We start from the raw sequence: 20,421 nt of genomic DNA on the forward strand, positions 1-20,421 counted from the left end.
CCAGAGGAAAAAAATATCTTTGTACAGTGAGAAAAGAAGAGAAGTAATGGGTCAATAGAGGCCAAGAGACATGGGCTGAGGTGACGAATATTCAACAATTCAGGAAATGCTGTCAAGTACTTGGGGTAAAAAGAAAAAAATTAACAGTCCCTAACCTCAAGAAACTTTTACTATAATTAGAGAGTTGGAAGTAAAACACATATATAAATAAATATTATACAAAGTAATTTGAGAACAGTGAGCAATAAGAGAGCCAGGAAAAGCTTTAGGGAGGTGGCCCCTAAATTGAGCTGAGAAGAAAGGTAGGATTTTAAAAGGTAAAGTTGAAGAAGGAAGTATACTCCAGGTATGGGGTATGGTTTGTGCAAATGCACAGAAGTAGGGGAGAGGATGCTAAATTCAAGGAATAGCTAGAAACCTGATCTGACCAGAAGAGGAGTATATAAAAGAGAGTAATGTGAATTATGCCTGGAAAGAGATGCCAGAACCAGGTTAGGAGAGACTTTAAAAGCCAGGAAGAAGAATCTATATTAGAGATACGAGGCAAACATTGAAGGTTTTTGAGCAAGGAAGTGACACAGTCAGATTTATGCCTTTGCTTTTAAGAAAAAAATGAGAAAGAAAGAGGTTCAAGTATCACATAAGGCAGAGGCCTAGATTAGAATATGGAGGACAGAAGGGAAAACCCCAGGAATAAAAGGGAAAGTAAGATCTGAAGGAGACTTAGAAGAGGCAGAAGGCAAGAAGGGACAAATGAAAATGACTAAGGAAGTATAGAGTACAGAACTAGTCATCTGTCCTAGGAAAAGAAGTAAACCACATTTATATCGTTATAAATTCCTGCAACTACATAAACACATAAACACACACACACACACAAATAATCCCAGTGTTTTCTCTTCAATATGTAACTTTTAGAATGTGACAGTCACACCACTAGGGCTAGGGAAACCCAATGGTCCTTTACCACACACTTGCTACAAAGTAGAGACTTCTCCCAGATTTGGTGCTTTCAAGTATCTTTCACTATTAACAAATATCTGTAATGCCATACTTAAAACTTTCCCTCTCCTCCCAGTCCTTTTCTCTTTCTCTCTCCCCCTTCCCCCCTTTCCCTCTCTCTTTTACAACCATAGAAGGAAATTAATTACAAAGAGCTTGTTAATCCATTAATTAAAGATTTCTCCTTCTCTCTATGGAGAGCTAAATTTAGATAGTCAAATTGGGTTGGGAGGAAACCACATGCCAAAAACAAGGCAGACACATTCAATATAATGGAGCTGACTGCTGGTGGGTCTTCATACAGAACCAGATACTGACACGCCCTCTTCTGTTCAAAGTCCAGAGGAGGAAGGCAGAGCCATTCATCTCTGGGAGGGTAGAAGGAAGTGCCACCATGGTCAAGCAAACCCACTTGTCACCTACAAGCACTTGCCACCAGAAGCCTGTCCTCTCTTCGTTTTTCCCCCTACCTCTCTGATTTAGCCACATAAAAGGAAAGGGGTGGGAAGCTCACATTAGCGCACCCTCAGAACAGACCCACTCTGCTTCCAGGGGGTGGTAATGGCTCAATTGAACTGCCAAATACATAAGACGATCAAAGTAAACACTGTAATTTGCTGTTTTTGTCTCTAGCATGGAGGGAGTGGTAGAATCTACACTGTCTGTAAACAGTAATAATGCCAGATGTAACAGAAAGAATAGGATTCCCCCACCCCAACCCCTATCCCTGTGACATTTTCCTGAGATTACTCATTCTGTGGAAATGAACAGAGGCCTCCCTATCTATAGTCTATATGCTGCCACCAAATGGAACCAAAGGAGAATCCAAGCTTACAACGACTTCAGCCACCTCTCTTGCCCAAGCCCTTTAGAAAGAGGCACTCAATTTTAAGAAGTGCTAGTAAACTGTATTTACAGCAGCTGGAAAGAGAAAAGGTCCACAAAAGTGACAAAGATAAGGAACTAAAAAGTCATTAAAGGAACAATCAAGTCTGAGCCCCAAAATTCTTGAAAAGAAAGGTTGAAGGCAAGGACAGAGGATGACGCGGTAGTTACCTGACCAGAGTTCTCTCCAGGTATAATGCAAGCGCACGCGGCACTTCTTCTGGTAACAAAGTAGTTTGTGTACCACTTGGATACAGCGCCTATAAAAGAAAAAAAGGAAGCAAAAAATGACAACAGCTGACTTTATAGAGTGCTTTAAGTTTTAGAAAATGCTTTACATATTTGTCTCAGAACAACTCTTTAGGTAGGTAGAAGACTATAAGTATTAACTCCATTTTGCAGATGAGGAAAAACTCCAAAAAGGTTAAGTGACTTGTCTCTGTCTACCTGCTCATACATGTTTGATACAGGATTTGAACCCAGGTCTCTCCTAACTCGCAAGTGCAGCATTCTTTCCACTATAACACACTGACTCTACAATTGGTGAGACAGAAGAATGTGATCCTAACTCCTCACTGTCAGTCTAGAAATGGGAAAGATTTAATATTTAATGAAAATACCTAAAATGAAAGAGAAGAAAGATGTCAACAAATCCATTCCCTTATTGTTATATTGGTCTATACCTGTGATTTCACTGATGTAAGCAACTACCAGAGAGGAAATCCCCTTTACCAATGCAAATCTGCAACTGAGTCTTCAAGAGTTGCCAAGTAATATATACCATATACAGTCAGTATACATCATAGGCAGGACTTGAACACAGATCTTCCTAACTCCAAGGCAGCCTTCTATTTACCAGACCATGCTGCCTCATAATTCAGTGAGGCAGAAATGTTAATGGCCACTGAAGGCCAGACTTTCTATTAGTTGATGATGGCAATACTGGAAAAGTGTATTTGTATGATGTCGCTTGACTTTGTTAACTTGAGCCTGTTCACCCCTGGGTGCAGAGCTCCACCTCTTCCATGCAGTACTAACAGAGGTCCTACTGAATTCAATGCATAGGATACAGCAGGCCCAAAGAAATTTAATAGTCTGAGAGACGGTTATTCTAGCCAAACAGTGATCCATTATCATGTCTGAAGTAACATTAAGAGTTACATACAAGAATGTACCTGGCATGAATATGTAAAAATATCCCCATGTCTTCCATGGGGAAGAATCTCTGGTACTGGGATATTTTGACCAAAAGTAACTATGACTTTGAGAAGTTCCTCCTTTGGTTTGTCAGAAAACATACTGAAGACCCTAATTTGGAGTTTGTTGGCATGCTTGTACCCCAGAGGTGGTCAGAGACCCAGCTGATAGCACAGCATGAGCAATACTTTCAGATGACTCAGACAACTGCACTCCCTAATGAAGGTGACGACCTACAAAGGAAGGAAGCTGGAGCCCAGCATTAGGAGCTTAATTTTACACTCTTGGCAACTGTCCTGTGATGTCAGTGGTTCAATGTTTGCCACTTTATTATACAGCTGAGCAGAACACATGCATAATCTTCGTATTGCTAAAGGAGATGAATGGACTTCTGAGTAAATGTGGCAGTTTGAAAAACATAATTCTTATTTGAGACCCATATATTTAGCTATTTGAGACCACAATCACATTGCCCTTGATCTTTAAATATAAGACTGCTGCAGTCCCACCACAATATTCAATGATGACTCTTGTTGGTTTCTGTCATTTCCAACCCTTTTTCTGTTTTGTTCACAGTAATGTTGTAGTTCAACTATCTCTTCCCCTGTCACCACTGGAGAAATAAGACTGTCAACCCTGCGAAACTCCCCATTAAATGACCACTACTCCAAAGCACTGGGCCCCTTTCCTGGGGAGCAGGTTGTTTAAGGGGACTCAATCAAGGTGAGTTAACAAGAATTGGGTTATTCTGTTCACAGAGGCAGAATTGGGTTGCTGAGAGATGTAATTAGACTTAAGTTTCTAAACCCTTGGAATCCTGAAAAGCTATTTTCTATACCAACAAAACACACTCCAGAAGAGATTATCTCTGAGCGGGCAGAAATAACTGAGTGAGCAAGGTAAGATAAAGAAAAAAACTGTCATAGTTTTTCTTAAACATAAAAACACAAAGAATTCTATAGTATAAACAGAATTTCCTCCTTTCCACCCAGAATCCTAGGTAAGCGTTCTACCTACTATGTAAAGGCTCTCTTAAGCACAGTGTTGTATTACCCCCACAAAACCTTCACCCCAATTCCATTAGGGTTTTCTTATATGGACTATGAGGAAGAGCTGAGAGCCTATAACTTAACTTATATGAACACATCACCTCCATGGGTTGTCAGCCAGTGGGGGAACTACTGTATACACCACTTACAGAACCATGAATCTGAGTACAACTGGGCTATTATGTGTCCCTTCTCAGATCAACTTGCTCTTCTGTTTCTTTATCAAAAGGGGGGAAAAGTCCATATAAAAGAAAGCCTTCGTTATCACAATTACTGCATTCCAAACTGTGAGGAAATTCTAAGTTACAGTTCTCATAGCAACATTAACTTGATACATTCTATAGCTAAGTAGGCTTTGATTGCTAGTTAAACAATTAAATGTCCATTTTAATATTCAGCCTATGCAACGTAGATAAATTCATCCTCCTTATTTGAGAGCATTAGCTTTTGCATTTCCTCTTTTCATTTTAGATTTCAAAATTTAACGTTCAATTAAAAAGAATTTTAACACTTAAAATCACTAGTGTTTGTAAGCCTCTAAATTACTTGGAATTCAATGTCTAATTCCAGTTTCCAAGCCTGGCTCCCCCTCCTCTTCCCACCTCGGGCACTCAACAAAGGTCTCTGGAGGGCAGCTCATACAGCACAACTGAGAATGTTACTTTATCCTGTAAATGAAAAGGATCAGGAGCAGTGGGGGCACATCTTACAGTTCACCTTAAATAAGTTGCAAGACTACCACAGATATGAACCCACAACTTAAGAGGTTGTGAACAAAGAATGAGGATGTTCTCCTGTTACTGGGTGGCATTTATCACTGCGATAGTTCAGACATCAGAGTCTCAATATGGAAATACAGAAAGATAGCAAAGGGAACAACAAAAAGAGGGATAAGGTGCCCCAATTTAATAAGACAAAGGTACCACAACTTGGAAAGGTCATTGCTAAGTTTAAAGGTGCCACAATGTGAAAAGTAGGTTAGACTGTTTTCAAGGGAGGAATAACATAATAGCGAGAATGGAAATTATGCCATAAGATGATCAATTGGAGGAATAAAGGATGTATAATCTAGAGAGAGTAAACTTAGGGGACACATGATAACTGTCATCAAGTGACTCACTTACAGAATCCATATCCCCAATTTCTGGGTAAGTTAGATGACTTACCTTTTGAATTCTCACCCTAAGGCTGAAACATCCTGATGGGTGACTGCATTAATACAAACTTATCTAGCCAGATCTAGACTTAAAATAGTTCATTTTCCTTTTAGCCTTTTAACCATCTGCCCTTTCCTGAACCACCTGCCTCCAACATATGTACTCTACCTTACCCCTCTCCCCTGTTTTCTACTTCCTACTACAAGGGCATAAATGAAATGGACAATATTATTGCTTTTGGATGGGTGTTGTCAACTGACTGCCCTGTGGATCAAGTCACCACACCTATAAGCATCCACACCAAAACTACTTTCCCTGGCCACTACAACCCCATATATGTTGTCTCCCTCTATTAGAAAGTAAGTTAAGTGAAGACAAGGCTTGCCTCACTTTTTGTACTATATTTGTATGGTATATATGACTGGCATATACTAAGCCCTCAATAAATGCTTTTTGATTTAATCAAGAAATTATATTTGCTCTATTTGGCCCCAGAGGGCAGATCTAGGATCAACAGATAGAAAATGCAAAGAGAGATCATGGTCTGAAATAAGGAAAAGCTTCCTAACAACTATAGCTACACAAAAATAGAAAGAAGGCAATGGGGTTCCCAGCACTGGAGTTCATCAAGAAAAGCCTACATGACCATGTCAGGTTTGGTACAGAAAGGATTTCTGTTCACTTATGGATTAGGCAAACTCAACTGTCATAATTCTAAGAACAAGAGAAACTGAGAATAAGACAGGCAAAACAGGGCAAAGACATAGAAGAACACAGAGAAAAAACAGGTCAAGTTTTTCTAATAGCTTCATGTGGTTTCTCTAACATGTCTCAACTCTAGTCCAGCTCTGACTGGATTCCAAAGAATAATTTTAAGGGACAAAAAAAGGAGCTATCCTAGAGCAGAGCTGAGAATCTTGAGTTCTAGGTCTTCAAACTCAGGACAGAGGGAATTCCCAAGATATATTGATTTCAAAAAACTTGAGAAGATACCCATGAATGTCAACAACATGGCTCATAATCCTGGCCTAGAGCATGGAATGAACTAATATCCTGGACTTCTGAACCACAAATGTATAAGATACAAGGACTCCTGAACCTGCTCCATAACTATATTTATGAACCCACAACCATGGTGGCAAAGGTATTGACTCCTCGGTAATGTTCTCACTCTCAGAGACACACAACCTGGGTAAGGAGAAAAAGACACAAGGACAGAAAAAGACCAAAGACTTTTTCTCAAGAGTGCCAGGTCTGGAGACACTGATAAAGCATCTATGTGATCCCAAAGTATATCACAATCACAAATTAAGAATAAACAAATTGTGTCCTGGGAATGACATCTTCTCCTCCCTGGAAGCCCTCATAATAATTTCTCACTGGTCTGCTCTAAAACCTCACTACACTGCCAGGTCTGCCACATTATTCATAGAGACTTCTTTTCTCTGTGATACTGTAATTAGGTCTGTTGATCTTGCAGGATCCTCTCAGACAGGATTTTAATGAAAGGAGCTGTATAAACAAATGTCATCCAAGAACTCAGGCATCTCCTAAGCTCCTCCTTGCTTATTAGTTCTTTACGCACATATGTGTCTTCTCCTACAAATAAATATGCTACCTCTTCTATAATACTCCTGTGGCATAAGCCAGGCTATATGCCTTTTCCCTGGCAGTTGACTGGGGCTTGGGAATGGCTGACACAGAAAGAGTCCAGATTTTCCAAAAATGAATGTAAGGTAAGAGTTTGCTCTCCCCAAAGTCTATCTCTCCCCAAACTCCTAGATATCCACATAAGCATTAGGACTTTCTCTATCCCTTACTATTCTAGGAGAAACTGATTCTTTCCCTGTCTTCTTCTGAACCTTGACTACTATTTACTCTACCTAAAGCATTCTCAAAAAAGTAAATTTGCTTCATTTCTGAACCAGATTCTGGAGTGTTATGATCTGCTGTTCCACTAGGTTTTTCCACAGTTCTTCATATTTCACCAAGCATATTATAAATTTATCTGAAACAGCAAAAATTCATTTTGCTTTCAATTTTTTATTCTGCCATATACTATCAGGAAATAACGTACAAAAAGAGCAGTCATCTAGCTAGGAGCAGCTTAATTCACCCAAAAGGGACTTGATGCTCTAGTGCTGAAACTTGGATGAGAAGGGCAAAGAGAATTGGAAACGTGCCCAATGGTAGGAATTAAGAAAGAAAATTTAGAATGAGGGTGATATCTACTGCCCAGCCTTGGTCAGCTTAGTGCTTACATTTTCTTTTCCATTTTCCTTAACTTCAAGACATTCAGTAAGAGAAAAGGTAGAAATGTAGAAAAATATGTAAAAACTTATATGTGGGAGTGCCTGAGAGCCACAGATAAAAGGTCTCTGGAAAGCTCAGCACACAGGAGGTTGCGTAAGCCTAGAGCTTGTAGATTTGGTTCTGCCAAGGTATAAAGCACCTTCCTATATTACTTAGCAAGCATAATTTCCTAAAACACAAGACATCAGACCTGGGAATTACAGGGTCTAGGAAAATCAAATCTAATCCCCAAATCTCCCATGAACAGAGCCACCTGCCTTAAACAAGCAGTAACTTCTGATGAGTATTAAAGAACTTTCCATGAATTAAAATGAAGGTGGTAAAATTTACCTCTAAAGTAAAATTTACCCTTAAAGGAAAAAGCAAAACAAAAACCAACTTACCCAATAGTAAAATTTTCATCACTACTTAAAATCTGAGACATAGTCTACAACCTTTCTAGAAAGCAGAAGTGCTGCTCCGTTCAAATGGTAAAATCCTTTCCCTACCCAGATCCCAGGCCAGACATTCAAAAGAACCACAGAAAGCTTGCTATCCTAATGTGCTCTCCTGCCAAAGAGAACAAACAGAGGCACCAAGTCTGACATAAGACCAAATTCTGATACTTTTTTAGGAGCAAATATAATACAGACATTATATCTGGGACCAAATTAATAACAGTGCAGCTGTTCCTAGGGGCAAAAGGTAAGATATCTTTGGAGGTAGAGACAGGAGCTTCAGTGCTTGGAATTTATTTGATTTGACGGTTCCTCAGTTTCTTGTGGTTGTGCTTATTGTAAGGAATTGCAATGAACAGTAGATCCTCATTAGTGGGCTGAACATTTCACTCAATGTCTCCACACACACAGACAAACATAGTCAATGAAGTCATGCAGACCAGGTCCTTGGGGACAAGAACTGAGCTCAGTTTTCAAGGGGCTCTCCTTCCCCAAGAAACTGTATTACTGGATTCCAAGGTCCTGAATCTGCCTCGGTAACCTGCTGAGGTCTCATGTTTTTGGACTGCAACACTCATACTGCTTGGTCTTGACTGCTTTGAGAAACAGGCCCTGCCCCTGTGCTCAATGAGGCTAGAATGTGTGACTAGAGATATTGACAGCATCCAAACTAGCTTGTACATTTTTTCCCTTTTAGAAAGATGCACAAAAGAATTGGAAATTGAGGGAATGTCCATCAATTGAACATGTTGTAGTATATGAACAGAATGAAATACTATTATGCTACAAGAAATGATGAGCAAGCAGACTTCAGAAAAACCTGTAAAGACTTCTATGAGCTGAGGTTGAGTGAAATAAGCAAAACCAGGAGAACACTGTACACAGTAACAGCCACTTTGTTCAATGACTGACTTTGACAGACTTAGCTCTTCTCAGAAATGCAGGGATCTAAGACAACTGCAAAAGACTCATGATGGGAAATGCTATTCACATCCAGAGAAAGAACTCTGGAGTCTGAATACAGATGGAAGCATACTATCTGCTCTCCTTTTCTTTTATTGTTTTGTTTCTTATTTCTTGTGGTTCTTCCCATTAGTTCTAATTCCTCTTTACGTCATGACTAATATGAAAATGTTTAATATGAATGCATAAGTAGAGCCTATATAAGATGGCATGCTGTCTTGGGGAGAAGGGAAGACAGGGAGGGAGAGAAAATCTGAAACTCAAAATCTTAAGGAAGTGAATGTTGAAAACTAAAAATAAATAAATTAATTTTAAAAAAAAGAAAGATGCATAAATCCACTCTGAAAAATGCCCTCTGGTATTTCTCCCCACACGCACAAATGTGATTTTCTGGAAATAAAGTATATTTAGAAATCCTGTGTGACTCTTATTTCCTTCTTACTCAATTCCATGAGATTGATTTACACAAAATGGCCTTTGGTACTTACACATAAAGATCCATAGGAAACTCCTTCATCATGTGTGTTACAATAAACTCCACCATCAGATCTCGAAAGAAGAACAAGAAAAATCAGATTGATCAGGAAAAAGGTGTTCAAGCTGGACAAAAAGACCTTTCTCATAGAACATATTGAACATATCGCTATTCACCCCTAAGATTCCTTTCTAAAAGACTGAATCCTGTGTCCTGCCTGCCTCTAGGAGGGTAACAAGGGAATGAGCTAACCCTCCCCCTTCCATGAGGCTGCTCCAATCAGCCAATAAATTCAGACACATGAGGAAGGATCCATTTTAGAACTGTTTCATGCCACAGCACTACTACAAAATGCCAAAGGGAAATCATTCTCTCTCAGAATGAGGTGATGAGGCAAGCAGAGGAGGAATTATGGATTATCCATGTTGCCAGAGTCTCAGCTCTGCAACTATGTCAATCTACCTCATCTCAATATCATGCTCAGTTTGACAGATATTGACTGAAATGGTAAGTAGGGCTATGGGTCAATATAGGCTTATTATATAGTCTTAATTACTGTTTCTAAATACAAGCAGATTTAGGTATCAGGGCTAGATGGCCAATAGAAATGAGATTAAGAGTTCAGTCAATTCTTCTGGGGAAAAATTCAGTCTCCTGGGCAGAAAAGATTGCCCAGGATATAGTCCTGCCTGCCTGTCAGCTCTGTCAGCTGCATCTCAGCTTATCCCACCCAGGAGTAGATTGTAGATCTGAACCCTGCCTAGGATTTCAAACCTCATGACCTCTAGCTAGCAGACTAGCTAGACCAAAACAGGAAGGAAAAACTCTGGGACAGTTTATCAGAAGTGGGATATTTTACAGAAATTAACTATATATGAAGCTGAGGAATGACCATTCTTCTCACCAGAGAAAGCATTTCTCTTATGAACATGAGCGTCATTTATTGAATGTTAGTGACAGATGACACGCTTAACCAAATACGGAATTAGACATACTTACTCAAGCCAAGGAAGCAATTCATTAAAAAGTTAAATCTATTTTCTAACAACCTAGCTAGCAATCACCTCTCTTAGGAAGAAATACAACAACCATCAACTGTTATCTATCCCTCTTTTTTGAAAACCTTCAGAGTACAAAGCTGTGACTGTTACTGGAAAATTTTAACTGTGTCGCCATTCACTCACCCAGCACTGCACACACCAAAGGGCGGCAGGGAAGATTCTTGTCCGCTGCTTTCTTCCTGTGTCTCATAGGCTTCAAATACACAAGGATGAAAGGAAATCAGGGGATGCCTAAAAGGACATCTAATGCATCATCACTATATTTCTTGTACAAATAAAATGGTCACCATAGGGTTACTGCCTTTCATTTGTGTGACTTGAAGGAGGCTGGGTTAGATAGGCTCCTCAGATGCCACCACAGAATTATGGCTGAAATGAAGTTCACAGCAAGCTGACAGTCCCCCAAGGACTCTGGAGCAACCTCCTTGTAGAATGATCTTCACACACTGGGATATTGGCAACAAGGAAGTTTTCATTCAGACAATAAGGCATGGGCTAAGCAGGGAGCAGACCTATCTAAACCTCATCCTGAGGTTCTCAGGCCTCCTCCTAACTTCAGGTAAATCACCAAGTCTTCATATTTAATTTCCTCCAGTGCACAGATGATAAAAGCCAGACACCTCCCAAGCTTATGGGATATATGAAAAGTATGAAAACAGTATGGAAAGAAGACATCAAGCCAATTCTTTCTATTTTAGGGATGCACTGAGGGAGTAATTCTTATTTAATGTATAGCCAATACATCAGAGGTTAATGTTTCTCCACTTCCTGGTGCACATTAAAGCATCATGACTGACTTCCTTCCTTCATTACCTCCCTCCCTGCCTCTCCCTCCTTCTCTCTTTTCCTCCTCTCCTTCTGTCCAGGGAGGGACATTATACCGTTACCTGTGGGTATTCTGCCCAAAGAAATATAAATTTTGATCACTGAAACCTCATAAGGTATGTTGGGGTTTACAGGCCAGTTTTCTTTATTAAGGCCTTTGCCTTAAACCCAAATCACTCTGGTTCTCATTGATTGGTCAACAACCAGGTCCCAGCCCAAGTCCTCACTTGGTCATAGTTTGGGCCCTGAGGGATCAGAGTGAGTGTAAATAACAATTGTTTCTGTTTTGTTCAGTAACCCTGAAGGTCTTCCCCCTCCCAGACTGATTTTTTTAAAGTAGGTAAAAGATGTCATTCTTTGCCTCCTTTCTTACCTAGCCTTAATCACTGAATGGGTCAAACTGAGACCTGGAAAACCTTAACTTAAAAAGGTCAACATCTCCCACTGTATCCAAGCTATCTCCAATCATTTTGATCTATATCTTGCCACAGGACCCATATGGCTCCTGAGTAGAAAGTAAGGCTGGTGACTTTGCACAGACCTCCATTCACTGGCAATTCATGGCATCACCTTCCTGAGGTCATGGTGTTCTTTGAGAACAAAGGACAAACAATAACCATAACTGCAACCTATGACCACCTTAGCCCACCCTCCTCCCAATTAAGTCACAGCCCAGTCCCTGCTATGAAAGCCCCATCAAACATGGCATACCACACTAAGAGCCCAGGATAGCCAAATGCAAAGAGAGAAGAGGCATTAAGAAAAAGGTCCTTTTGCATAGCTTTTCTTACCCCTCTGCCCAAGAAGGCTGAATTTTACCACCTTCTTCCCTCCAACAATAAAATTTCCCTTGGATAAGAAAGAGGAACCAAAAGCCTACCTACCATTCTGTGAAGATTTACTCGAAAATTCATGTTGTCATCATGTAAAAATGCATTAGCATACTGGTCCTAGAGTGTGTGTGGGTGGAGTTTAAGAGAAAAAAAAGGAGAAAGGAATTAATCTAGTAATCTGCCTGTTCCAAGGCTAAAGAAACAAGCCAATGCCCACAGGTTCAAGCAAGCAAATCTTAAGCCAGGAGACTTTATTTGGGTAATCTCTGAGCCTTTGTGGTCCCTCAACCTCACCTCTCCAATCTATAAAAATTTAAAAGATAAAGCCTGAGACAAATAATGAGGGGAATTTATTTCCTAAATATCTCTTCCCTCACGTCCATTTAAGCTATAAATTCTATCACTGACAGCTCCACACAAGGTTCCAAAAGCCTGTGCCAAGGACTGGGCTGGTCCCATTGGAGTTGCACAGGCAACTTATAGAATGACCTTGACCCCTGTACCTCCTCCCCCCTGGTTTTGCCCTAGGCTGCCAGCAAATTACTGATTGTTGACAGAGATCAGCAGGAAAAAAAAAAATCTCTTGGCCCCCACACCTGACACTCCTTTCTGAAGAAATGACTTGTCCAGGGCCACCAATTAGCAAAAATGACTTGCAGAAAAACCCTTCTTTTGAAGATATTCTTAGAGATAAATGGCAGCCTTTGTAACAAATAAACCCTAGCCCTGTAGAAAGCAGGTCATCTTCACAGGCTGGAAGGGCAAGAAACATAGTCAATCCTTCCCCAAGGAAAGAAGAATAAGGGGACTGGGGAAAATCATTACTCCCAATACACTCTCCTGCTTTTGTTAATTCCTAGAAAAAGGGAAAGAGTCAGAACAAGACAGAGGCAGAGGAAGAGTCCAGGGCAGAAGAAGGAACAGGGGCCAAGCTAGAGGCAGGGATGGGGCCAGGGTAAGAGGAAGGGCAGAGGCAGAGAGATGGGAAGGGAAGGAGGCCAAAGCTGTCACTTCAGTTCCAAACTCAAATCCTGCTTTTCCTGCAATCAACCAGAACCCAGGGTGAATTTCAGTCTTAAAATAAATATCCATAGGTGCCTCTTTTAGTAATAAGTATATTACTTCTGCTTTTCCCTAAGGCTCCTCCTCTTCACCAACTCTAGAATCAGCCCAACCTCATTTCTGAAGAGAAGCCCCTAAGGCTTCTCTTCCCCCCTTCTATGACAATTCAAGTGCCTATTTCCTTTTGCTAAATGCAAAAAGCCCAATCTGGTCTTCCCCAAAATAAAGTGACTTTTTTCTAAGCCCAAAGGACCCTAACAAGAGAAAGAGGATACAAGGAAACAGAAGGAAATAAATACATTTGAAAAACAGAATGACTCAAAGGCTGGAGGAACCCACCTCAGCAATGCACGTGAGGATAATCAGACAGAGTTTGCCACTGTGGAGGCGATGCTCATCTGCAAAGGGACAACAAATTCTTCTCAGGTCTGACCAAAGCTCCTGGGCCCACACCCCCAACTTCCCTTAGAGAATGAAGGAACAATATTTATTCCTGTCACAGAAGTCATAAAACGAAATTCTTCACTTGCTTCTTGCTGTCATAAAAGGGATGAGACATGACAAGGTCTTTGGGAGAAAAAAAAATCAAGAAATCTCTATGATAATTCTTGCTCACTTTCTAGGCATAAAGAAATCCAAAAGACTCCAAGATATCACTTGCAATTGCTCTGACACTCTAATTAAACTATCTAAGCCATTTCCTTCTTGTAGCAGACCTTAAAGCCATAGCCATGGGTATTTACTCTCAGACACATCGGTTCTCAAATAACTTGCAACTTAAGAGAGGGCCTTTTCTGTCCATCCTGCCCCACCAACTGTCAATAAGCTTTACAATCACCACCTAACCCCAAGTGAAACCATTTGGGTCCCATGACTTATACAAAGAATATCAGGGATAGAGCTTGACAGGAAGACTGGAAGTTTCTCATTTCAAGCCTTGGTTCAATCATCTCATTAGACCAAGACCCTCTTTACTAGGGCTGTGAGCACCAACAGTAGCCCCACCATCCAGTGGAAGAAGTTCCTACAATACTACTAGTTATCAAAATGTTAAAATTCATGGCCCGGAAGAGTAAGAAGAGGGGCACATCAACTAATCATAATCAGGGGACACCTGATGTTCTAGTTTAGTCCTGGCAGCACCCAGGCAAAAACCTCTCAGTAGACTGCAGTGTTATACTAGATAACTAGTATATTTTGCTTTAACAATCACTTGTTTTTCTCATGAAGACTGAAATTTTTAACAAAAATCTAACAACTTAGAAGTACATTGGAGGCTACTGCTGCAGCACGTTCCTAGCCACCACAGACAGGCAGTACAAACAGGGTAATGATAAATTCCTTTAATGGCACTTGTTCTAACACATAGAAGTCCTAAGAGTGGAGAATGAGCAGATATTGTGATATGACTTGCCTGGACAAAGGCAAGTGGGAGCTGCCTCTCTGCCCTATGTCCCTGGCTACAGAACTGGTCCTTGCCATCTCCTACACATGAAAACTAGAAGGTACCCTTCCCAGAAACCCAAAGCCCATCTTCCAGGGGGAACAAATACTTCTTTTGCAACAACAACAATAAAATGTCAGAACAGGAACCCCTTACACAAACTCTCCCAAAGGGTCACCAGACCTAGTCTTCCTTAGAGAATAAAAAAGGGTTTGTGGCCGAAGTCATGCTGCAATCAAGTATTCAACAGGCAAGCAGAGAATTCCACCAAAGGGGCAAAGGCCCAGTAGTCAATTCTGAACTCAGCCTCAGACTAAACCCAGCCTGCCTCCACTGCCCATGTCTATATATTCTGGCTGCCTAATAGCAAAGACTTGCCCCATCCCAGGTTTGAGACACTCCCTGGAATCCAATATATTACAATGAGTCAGCTCCCAGTTCTGCATTTTATTTTATGAATCCAGAGACTGGGGCAGAGACGCTTATGTAATCATTAAGTTAACAATGAGATACAAAGGCCTAAATTTCATGGTGATATCTCAAGCAACACTAAAAGTTCATTTTCTGGGTCGCATCAGTGCTGATATTCTCTTTGGCTGCTATAATATTTCTAGGGAAAGATTACTGGTTTCCATAAAGGAGAAGCAACTGTCCCAGGAAATTCTTGTGTCACAAGAGTCTTGTTCTCCTGTGCCTGCTGGATCTCACTTGCCATTCCAAAGAGGTTATTTCTGAAGTTCAGTCATCTTTGTGGCTCCCAGGAGATCTAACACTATTAACATTTTTTTCATGTTCTTCTCAAAATGCAAATTCCTGGTAGAAACCTACAGACTTTTATGAAGGCCCTTATTTAAAGGGGCATGAGAAAAGAGGGGAGGTCCAAAGTAATAGCCTCTGAAAATTAACCATAATTTAACATAGCAGCTCCCTAACTACACCTATTCAGATTCCTCCCAGCCCCAGAGTCAATGTCTCAAACTCATTTTCAATTTTTACTCCCTACCTGGTCTGCACTGTTACAAGATTGGTTTTTTCCTCTTCATTTCCCATTAGGTTCCAGATGCTACTCCCTCCTCCATCATCACTCCTACCTTTGAATCTCACTATCTTATCCCTCCCTCCCCAGAGCCTTCAAGATATCCCTACAAAAGTCACATATGCTCAACATTGCAAAACACATCCAAAACTGAAGCCTAGCCCTCCCCAATTTCTCTAATTCTGTTGAGGCCATCATCACTCTTCCCAGCACCCAAAGTTATAATCTTAGTAACCTTGCCCCTGTCACATCCAAAAAACTGCTAAGTCCTCTTGATTCTACCTCCATAATCTCTCTCAAATCTGCCCCTCATTCCCATTATCACTTCATTTTAATTTTTTTAATACTATTTTCTTTTTTCCCAATTGCATGTAAAAACAATTTTTAGCATTTTTTTTAAATTTTGAGTTCCAAATTCTCTACCTCACGTCCTTCCCCCCCTCCCCAGATGGTAAGCAATTTGATCTAGCTTTAACATGTGCAATTAGGCAATTTCCATATCAGTCATGTTGTGAAAGAAAACAAAGACAAAAAAACCCCCAAAACACAAAAAATAAAGTGAAAACCAGTATGCTTCAACCTGCATTCAGATTTCATCAGTTCTTTCTCTGGAGGTAGAGAGCATTTTTCATCATAAATCATTCAGAACTGCTAATGGATCAGTGTTTTGCTGAGAATAGCTAAGTCATTCACAGTTGATCATTGTATAATATTACTGTTACTATAGACAATGTTCTCCTGGTCCTGCTCACTTCACTTTGCACCAGTTCATGTAAGTCCTTCCAGGTTTTTCTGAAAGCACCCTGCTCCTCATTTCTTATATTCCATTATAATCACATACCACAACTTCTTCAGTATGTAAAAACATTGTCCAGTTAATACACATCCCCTCAATTTCCAATTCTTTGCCACCACAAAAAGAGCAAGAGCTGCTATAAATATTTTTGTCCAAACAGGTCCTTTTCCCTTTTAAAAAAAAAACTCTACAAAAATATTTATAGCAGCCCTTTCTGTAGTGGCCAAGAACTTGAAATCTAGGGGATGCCTAATAATTGGGGAATGGCTGAACAAGTTGTGGAATAAGAATGTAATGGAATATTATTGTGCTATAAGAAATGATGAGCAGGCAGACTTCAGAAAAACCTGGAAAGAATATGAACTGATGCTGAGTGAAGTGAGCAGAGCGAGGAGAATACTGTGCACAGTTAACAGCCACAGTGTTCGAGGACTAATAAACTTAGCCCTTCTCAGCACTGTAAGGACCTAAAACAACTCCGAAAGATTCATGATGGAAAACGCCATCCACATCCAGAGAAAGACACATGAAGTCTGAATGCAGATTGAAGCATACTATTTACTCTCTTTTTTTGTTTTGTTTTGTCTTTTCCTTCTCATGATTCCTCCTATTCATTCCAACTCTTTTATACAACATGACTAACGTGAAAATATGTTTAATAAGAGTATATGTGTAAAGCCTATATCAGATTGACTACCATCTTGGGAAGGAGTGAAGAGAGGGAAGTGGAAAAAATTTAAAATTTATGGAATTGTATATTAAAAACTAAAAATAAATTAATTTATTTAAAAAAATCTCAAAGAAAATTTTAGAGATAAAAAATATGTTTGGATAAAAAAATCTAGTAGTAGTGTTGCTGGGGCAAAGTGTATGCACAGTTTTATAGCCCTTTGAGCATAGTTGCAAATTATTCTCCAGAATGGTGGGATCAGTTCCCAACTCCACCAACAGTGCATTAGTGTCCCAATTTTCCCATATCCCCTCCAGTATTTATTATCCATTACCATTTTATTTTGTTAATTTAATAATTTTTCCCCAATTACATGTTAAAACAATTTTAAACATTTTTTTTTTTAATTTTGGGTTCCAAATTCTCTACCTCCCTTCCTTCCCTCATTGAGAAGGCAAGCAATTTGATATAGTTTACAAATGGGCAGTCATGCAAAACACATTTACATGATCCATTATCCTTTAAGAACCCCAAGTCAGGCCCTTATAGCCCGTCATTCACACTGCTGTAACAGCCTCCCAACTGGTCTTCTGGACTCCCATCTCAGATCTCTCCAAACCCATCCTTCCCACTGCTGCTCAAGCAATCTTACTAAAGTATTGCCCTGATAAGACAAATTATTCAAAACTCTTCGATGGCTTCCCCTGTCTACCAAATAAAATATAATGCCCTCTCTTGGCATTTAAGACCTTCCCACCATCTGGCTTCAACTCACCTTTTCACCTTCATAGAATCTATAACCTAGCCAAAATGACAGCTCATGGTACTTTATTTCTGATCTGGCCAGCTACCATACATGTGGGATTTCCTCACATTGTTGTACCCATGCTTTACCCAGACTCCTCCCTCTCCTATCCATCTCATGTGACTCCACCTCTCTGAAGCCTTTGTAAGTCTTCTAAGTTAAACATTCTTTTCCTTCCCAAATTTGTCTTCACATTTTGTCTGCACCTAACACATTTTGCTGTGTTACCACATACCAGTTAACTGTTTACAAGGCTTAGCCTCCCCATTAGATTTCAATCTCCTTGAGGGTAGGAACTATGTATAATTTTTATTTTTGTATCCCCAGCAGTTAGGATGGTACACAATAGGTGTTTGTTTAATGTTTGTTGGACATAATTAAAAGCAGTAGCCATCAAAGGGCACCTAGGGAGAAGAATCTAGAAGGCTGGCCTCTCTTTAAGGGAACTCTATGCTACCTTGTAAGGGAATGGTTTCTCTATTTGAAAAGTAAGATTCCAAAACTATAGATTTCCTCTATTTTGTCCTACAGGAAAATAGAGGGGAGGGGGATGAAAGAAGCAGGGGTAATAGAAGGGAGGACAGACTGGAGGAGCATGCTGTCCGGGATGGAGGTGGGGAGAGATGGGGAGAAAATTTTGAATTCAAATTCTTGTGGAAGTGAATGTTGAAAACTGAAAAATAAATTATATATTCAAAAACTATAGATTTCCTAGGAAACTTAACCTGGAAGGGAAATATAATGTTTGTTGCTTAGTCAACTAGAGTTAAAAATTTAATTCTTAACCAATACAATGCTTGTTCTCAAAACAGAGCTGAAGTCCTTCTGAAAAGACCCTTACAAAAATGCAAAGTGTTATTACAGCAACAAGATTATTTAGAGGAAACCTTAAATCAGCTAAACACTTGACGAAATTTTGCTAAGATCACTACTCTCTCCTCTACCCTCCCTCACCAATTAAGGAACTCCTTAAAATCAGTAACAAAGAAAATGCAGGATATTCTGTCATAAAAAATCAATTTCCCAAATCCTGCTACTTCCACTCTACCTAACTACACTCCAAGTAAAGGATTTGTTGCTTCTGTAGCTGCCAAAAAACACAAGCCCCCCTAATTCTCAGTTCACTCTGTCCCCTTCTGTATAGCTAGCATTTAATCTGTACCACAAATGCATACTTTTCGCACTTAGAAGGGAACTCTCTAAGGGCTACTTCTAGAATCCACTTTCCACAAGGATTTATTTATCTACCTACTTAACCTCTCTTAGAGACATGCTATTTATCACTGTCTCAAGAAATTCAGGTCCTGGTTATCAGATAATAACAATTTATCCCAGGTTCTACTCTTGGTCATTTTCCCACCAGCTTTCACCCTTCCCAAGGTCACCCAAGTACCACGGGTCTGTGAGAAATCACTTCACCAACTCAGCATTTGGGATGATCTCTCTCCATTGAAGTCTCTGATAGACTTTCCTGGGCACAGGTCTGAAGAGAATCAGTTCTACTCACCACACATCTGACAGCCAGAACCATCAGACCAGCAGGACTTACCTTTAGTGTCCTGCATGACAATGGAGCTATACTTTAAGAAGGTTATCAGAAGGTTACTGGTCTGAACATCTGCATCCAGTGGGAGTTCCACAGAACTTATAACTGGAATAAAATGAATAAAGTGCACTTAGCATGACAACACACTCTAACTCAACTTCTCCCCACTTACGAACCAATAATAACTGAGTAAGTTATCTGTTCAGGAGGACAAGACCCAAGCTGACTTCTAATCACATAATCTTTTCCTTCTGCTGCTCTAAGAAGGGCAGGTGGACTCTACTCTCAACTGACCCACGAGAGATCAAAACCCTTTTTTAAAGTCCCTTTCATTTGAATATAAGAGGAAAGAGATGGTACTAAATACAGAGGAGTCAGGCAGCTTCTGCTTGTTAAAAAAGGTTCATGGTAAAGAACTCTGTTCAGTTTTCAGAACAGTCTTTTAGGTTATAAATGCCCCAAAGTGAAAATAAACTAAGATAGAAGTCCTTACAGTGATGCTCTCCCTCAACCTCTCTGTACATTCCTTCTCTCCCATAGAAGGGTAAAAACAGGGTATGGAAGGCCTGGGAACTAAATTTAATACAACCAACTACCATTTCCCCAAAGGGGACCCAAAGAAAGTAAGGCCATCTTTCATTAGACCACAAATTACATAGACGTATGGGTAAAGGCCCTGAGCCCTTCTGCAGGGCAATCTTTGTACAGGTTAACCAAGCTCCTGCTACCCTGAATTAGAGCTCTGACATTCTGCTAAATTCTTTAATTTGAGGAATCAAACATAAGCAAAAAGGGTTCTATGATGGCCCAAGCAAGCGAGGGAGGCCTAAAGTCTCTCTACTCCACTTTGCACCCAGGAAGACTA

General features: G+C 40.1%; 1 protein-coding gene across 10 annotated transcripts in view; it reads right to left on the reverse strand.

Moving 5' to 3' along the window:
* The window catches only part of ARMH3 (armadillo like helical domain containing 3), a 222,638-nt gene that overhangs the window by 154,604 nt on the left and 47,613 nt on the right, over positions 1–20,421 (reverse strand). For all 10 annotated transcript variants that reach the window (XR_011969592.1, XR_011969588.1, XM_072620729.1 and 7 more), the window contains 6 exons: positions 19,560–19,661; positions 13,599–13,657; positions 12,249–12,314; positions 10,663–10,732; positions 9,492–9,552; positions 2,059–2,147 (listed from right to left, as the gene is read on the reverse strand). Coding sequence is in view for 8 of the 10 variants with exons in the window: in XM_072620729.1 (XP_072476830.1) it covers positions 2,059–2,147; positions 9,492–9,552; positions 10,663–10,732; positions 12,249–12,314; positions 13,599–13,657; positions 19,560–19,661 (447 nt within the window). In the remaining 2 variants the exon portion in view is untranslated. The remainder of the gene's footprint in view (positions 1–2,058; positions 2,148–9,491; positions 9,553–10,662; positions 10,733–12,248; positions 12,315–13,598; positions 13,658–19,559; positions 19,662–20,421) is intronic.

This window comes from Notamacropus eugenii, chromosome 1 (genome assembly GCF_028372415.1).
Source record: "Notamacropus eugenii isolate mMacEug1 chromosome 1, mMacEug1.pri_v2, whole genome shotgun sequence".
NCBI classification, from domain to species: domain Eukaryota; kingdom Metazoa; phylum Chordata; class Mammalia; order Diprotodontia; family Macropodidae; genus Notamacropus; species Notamacropus eugenii.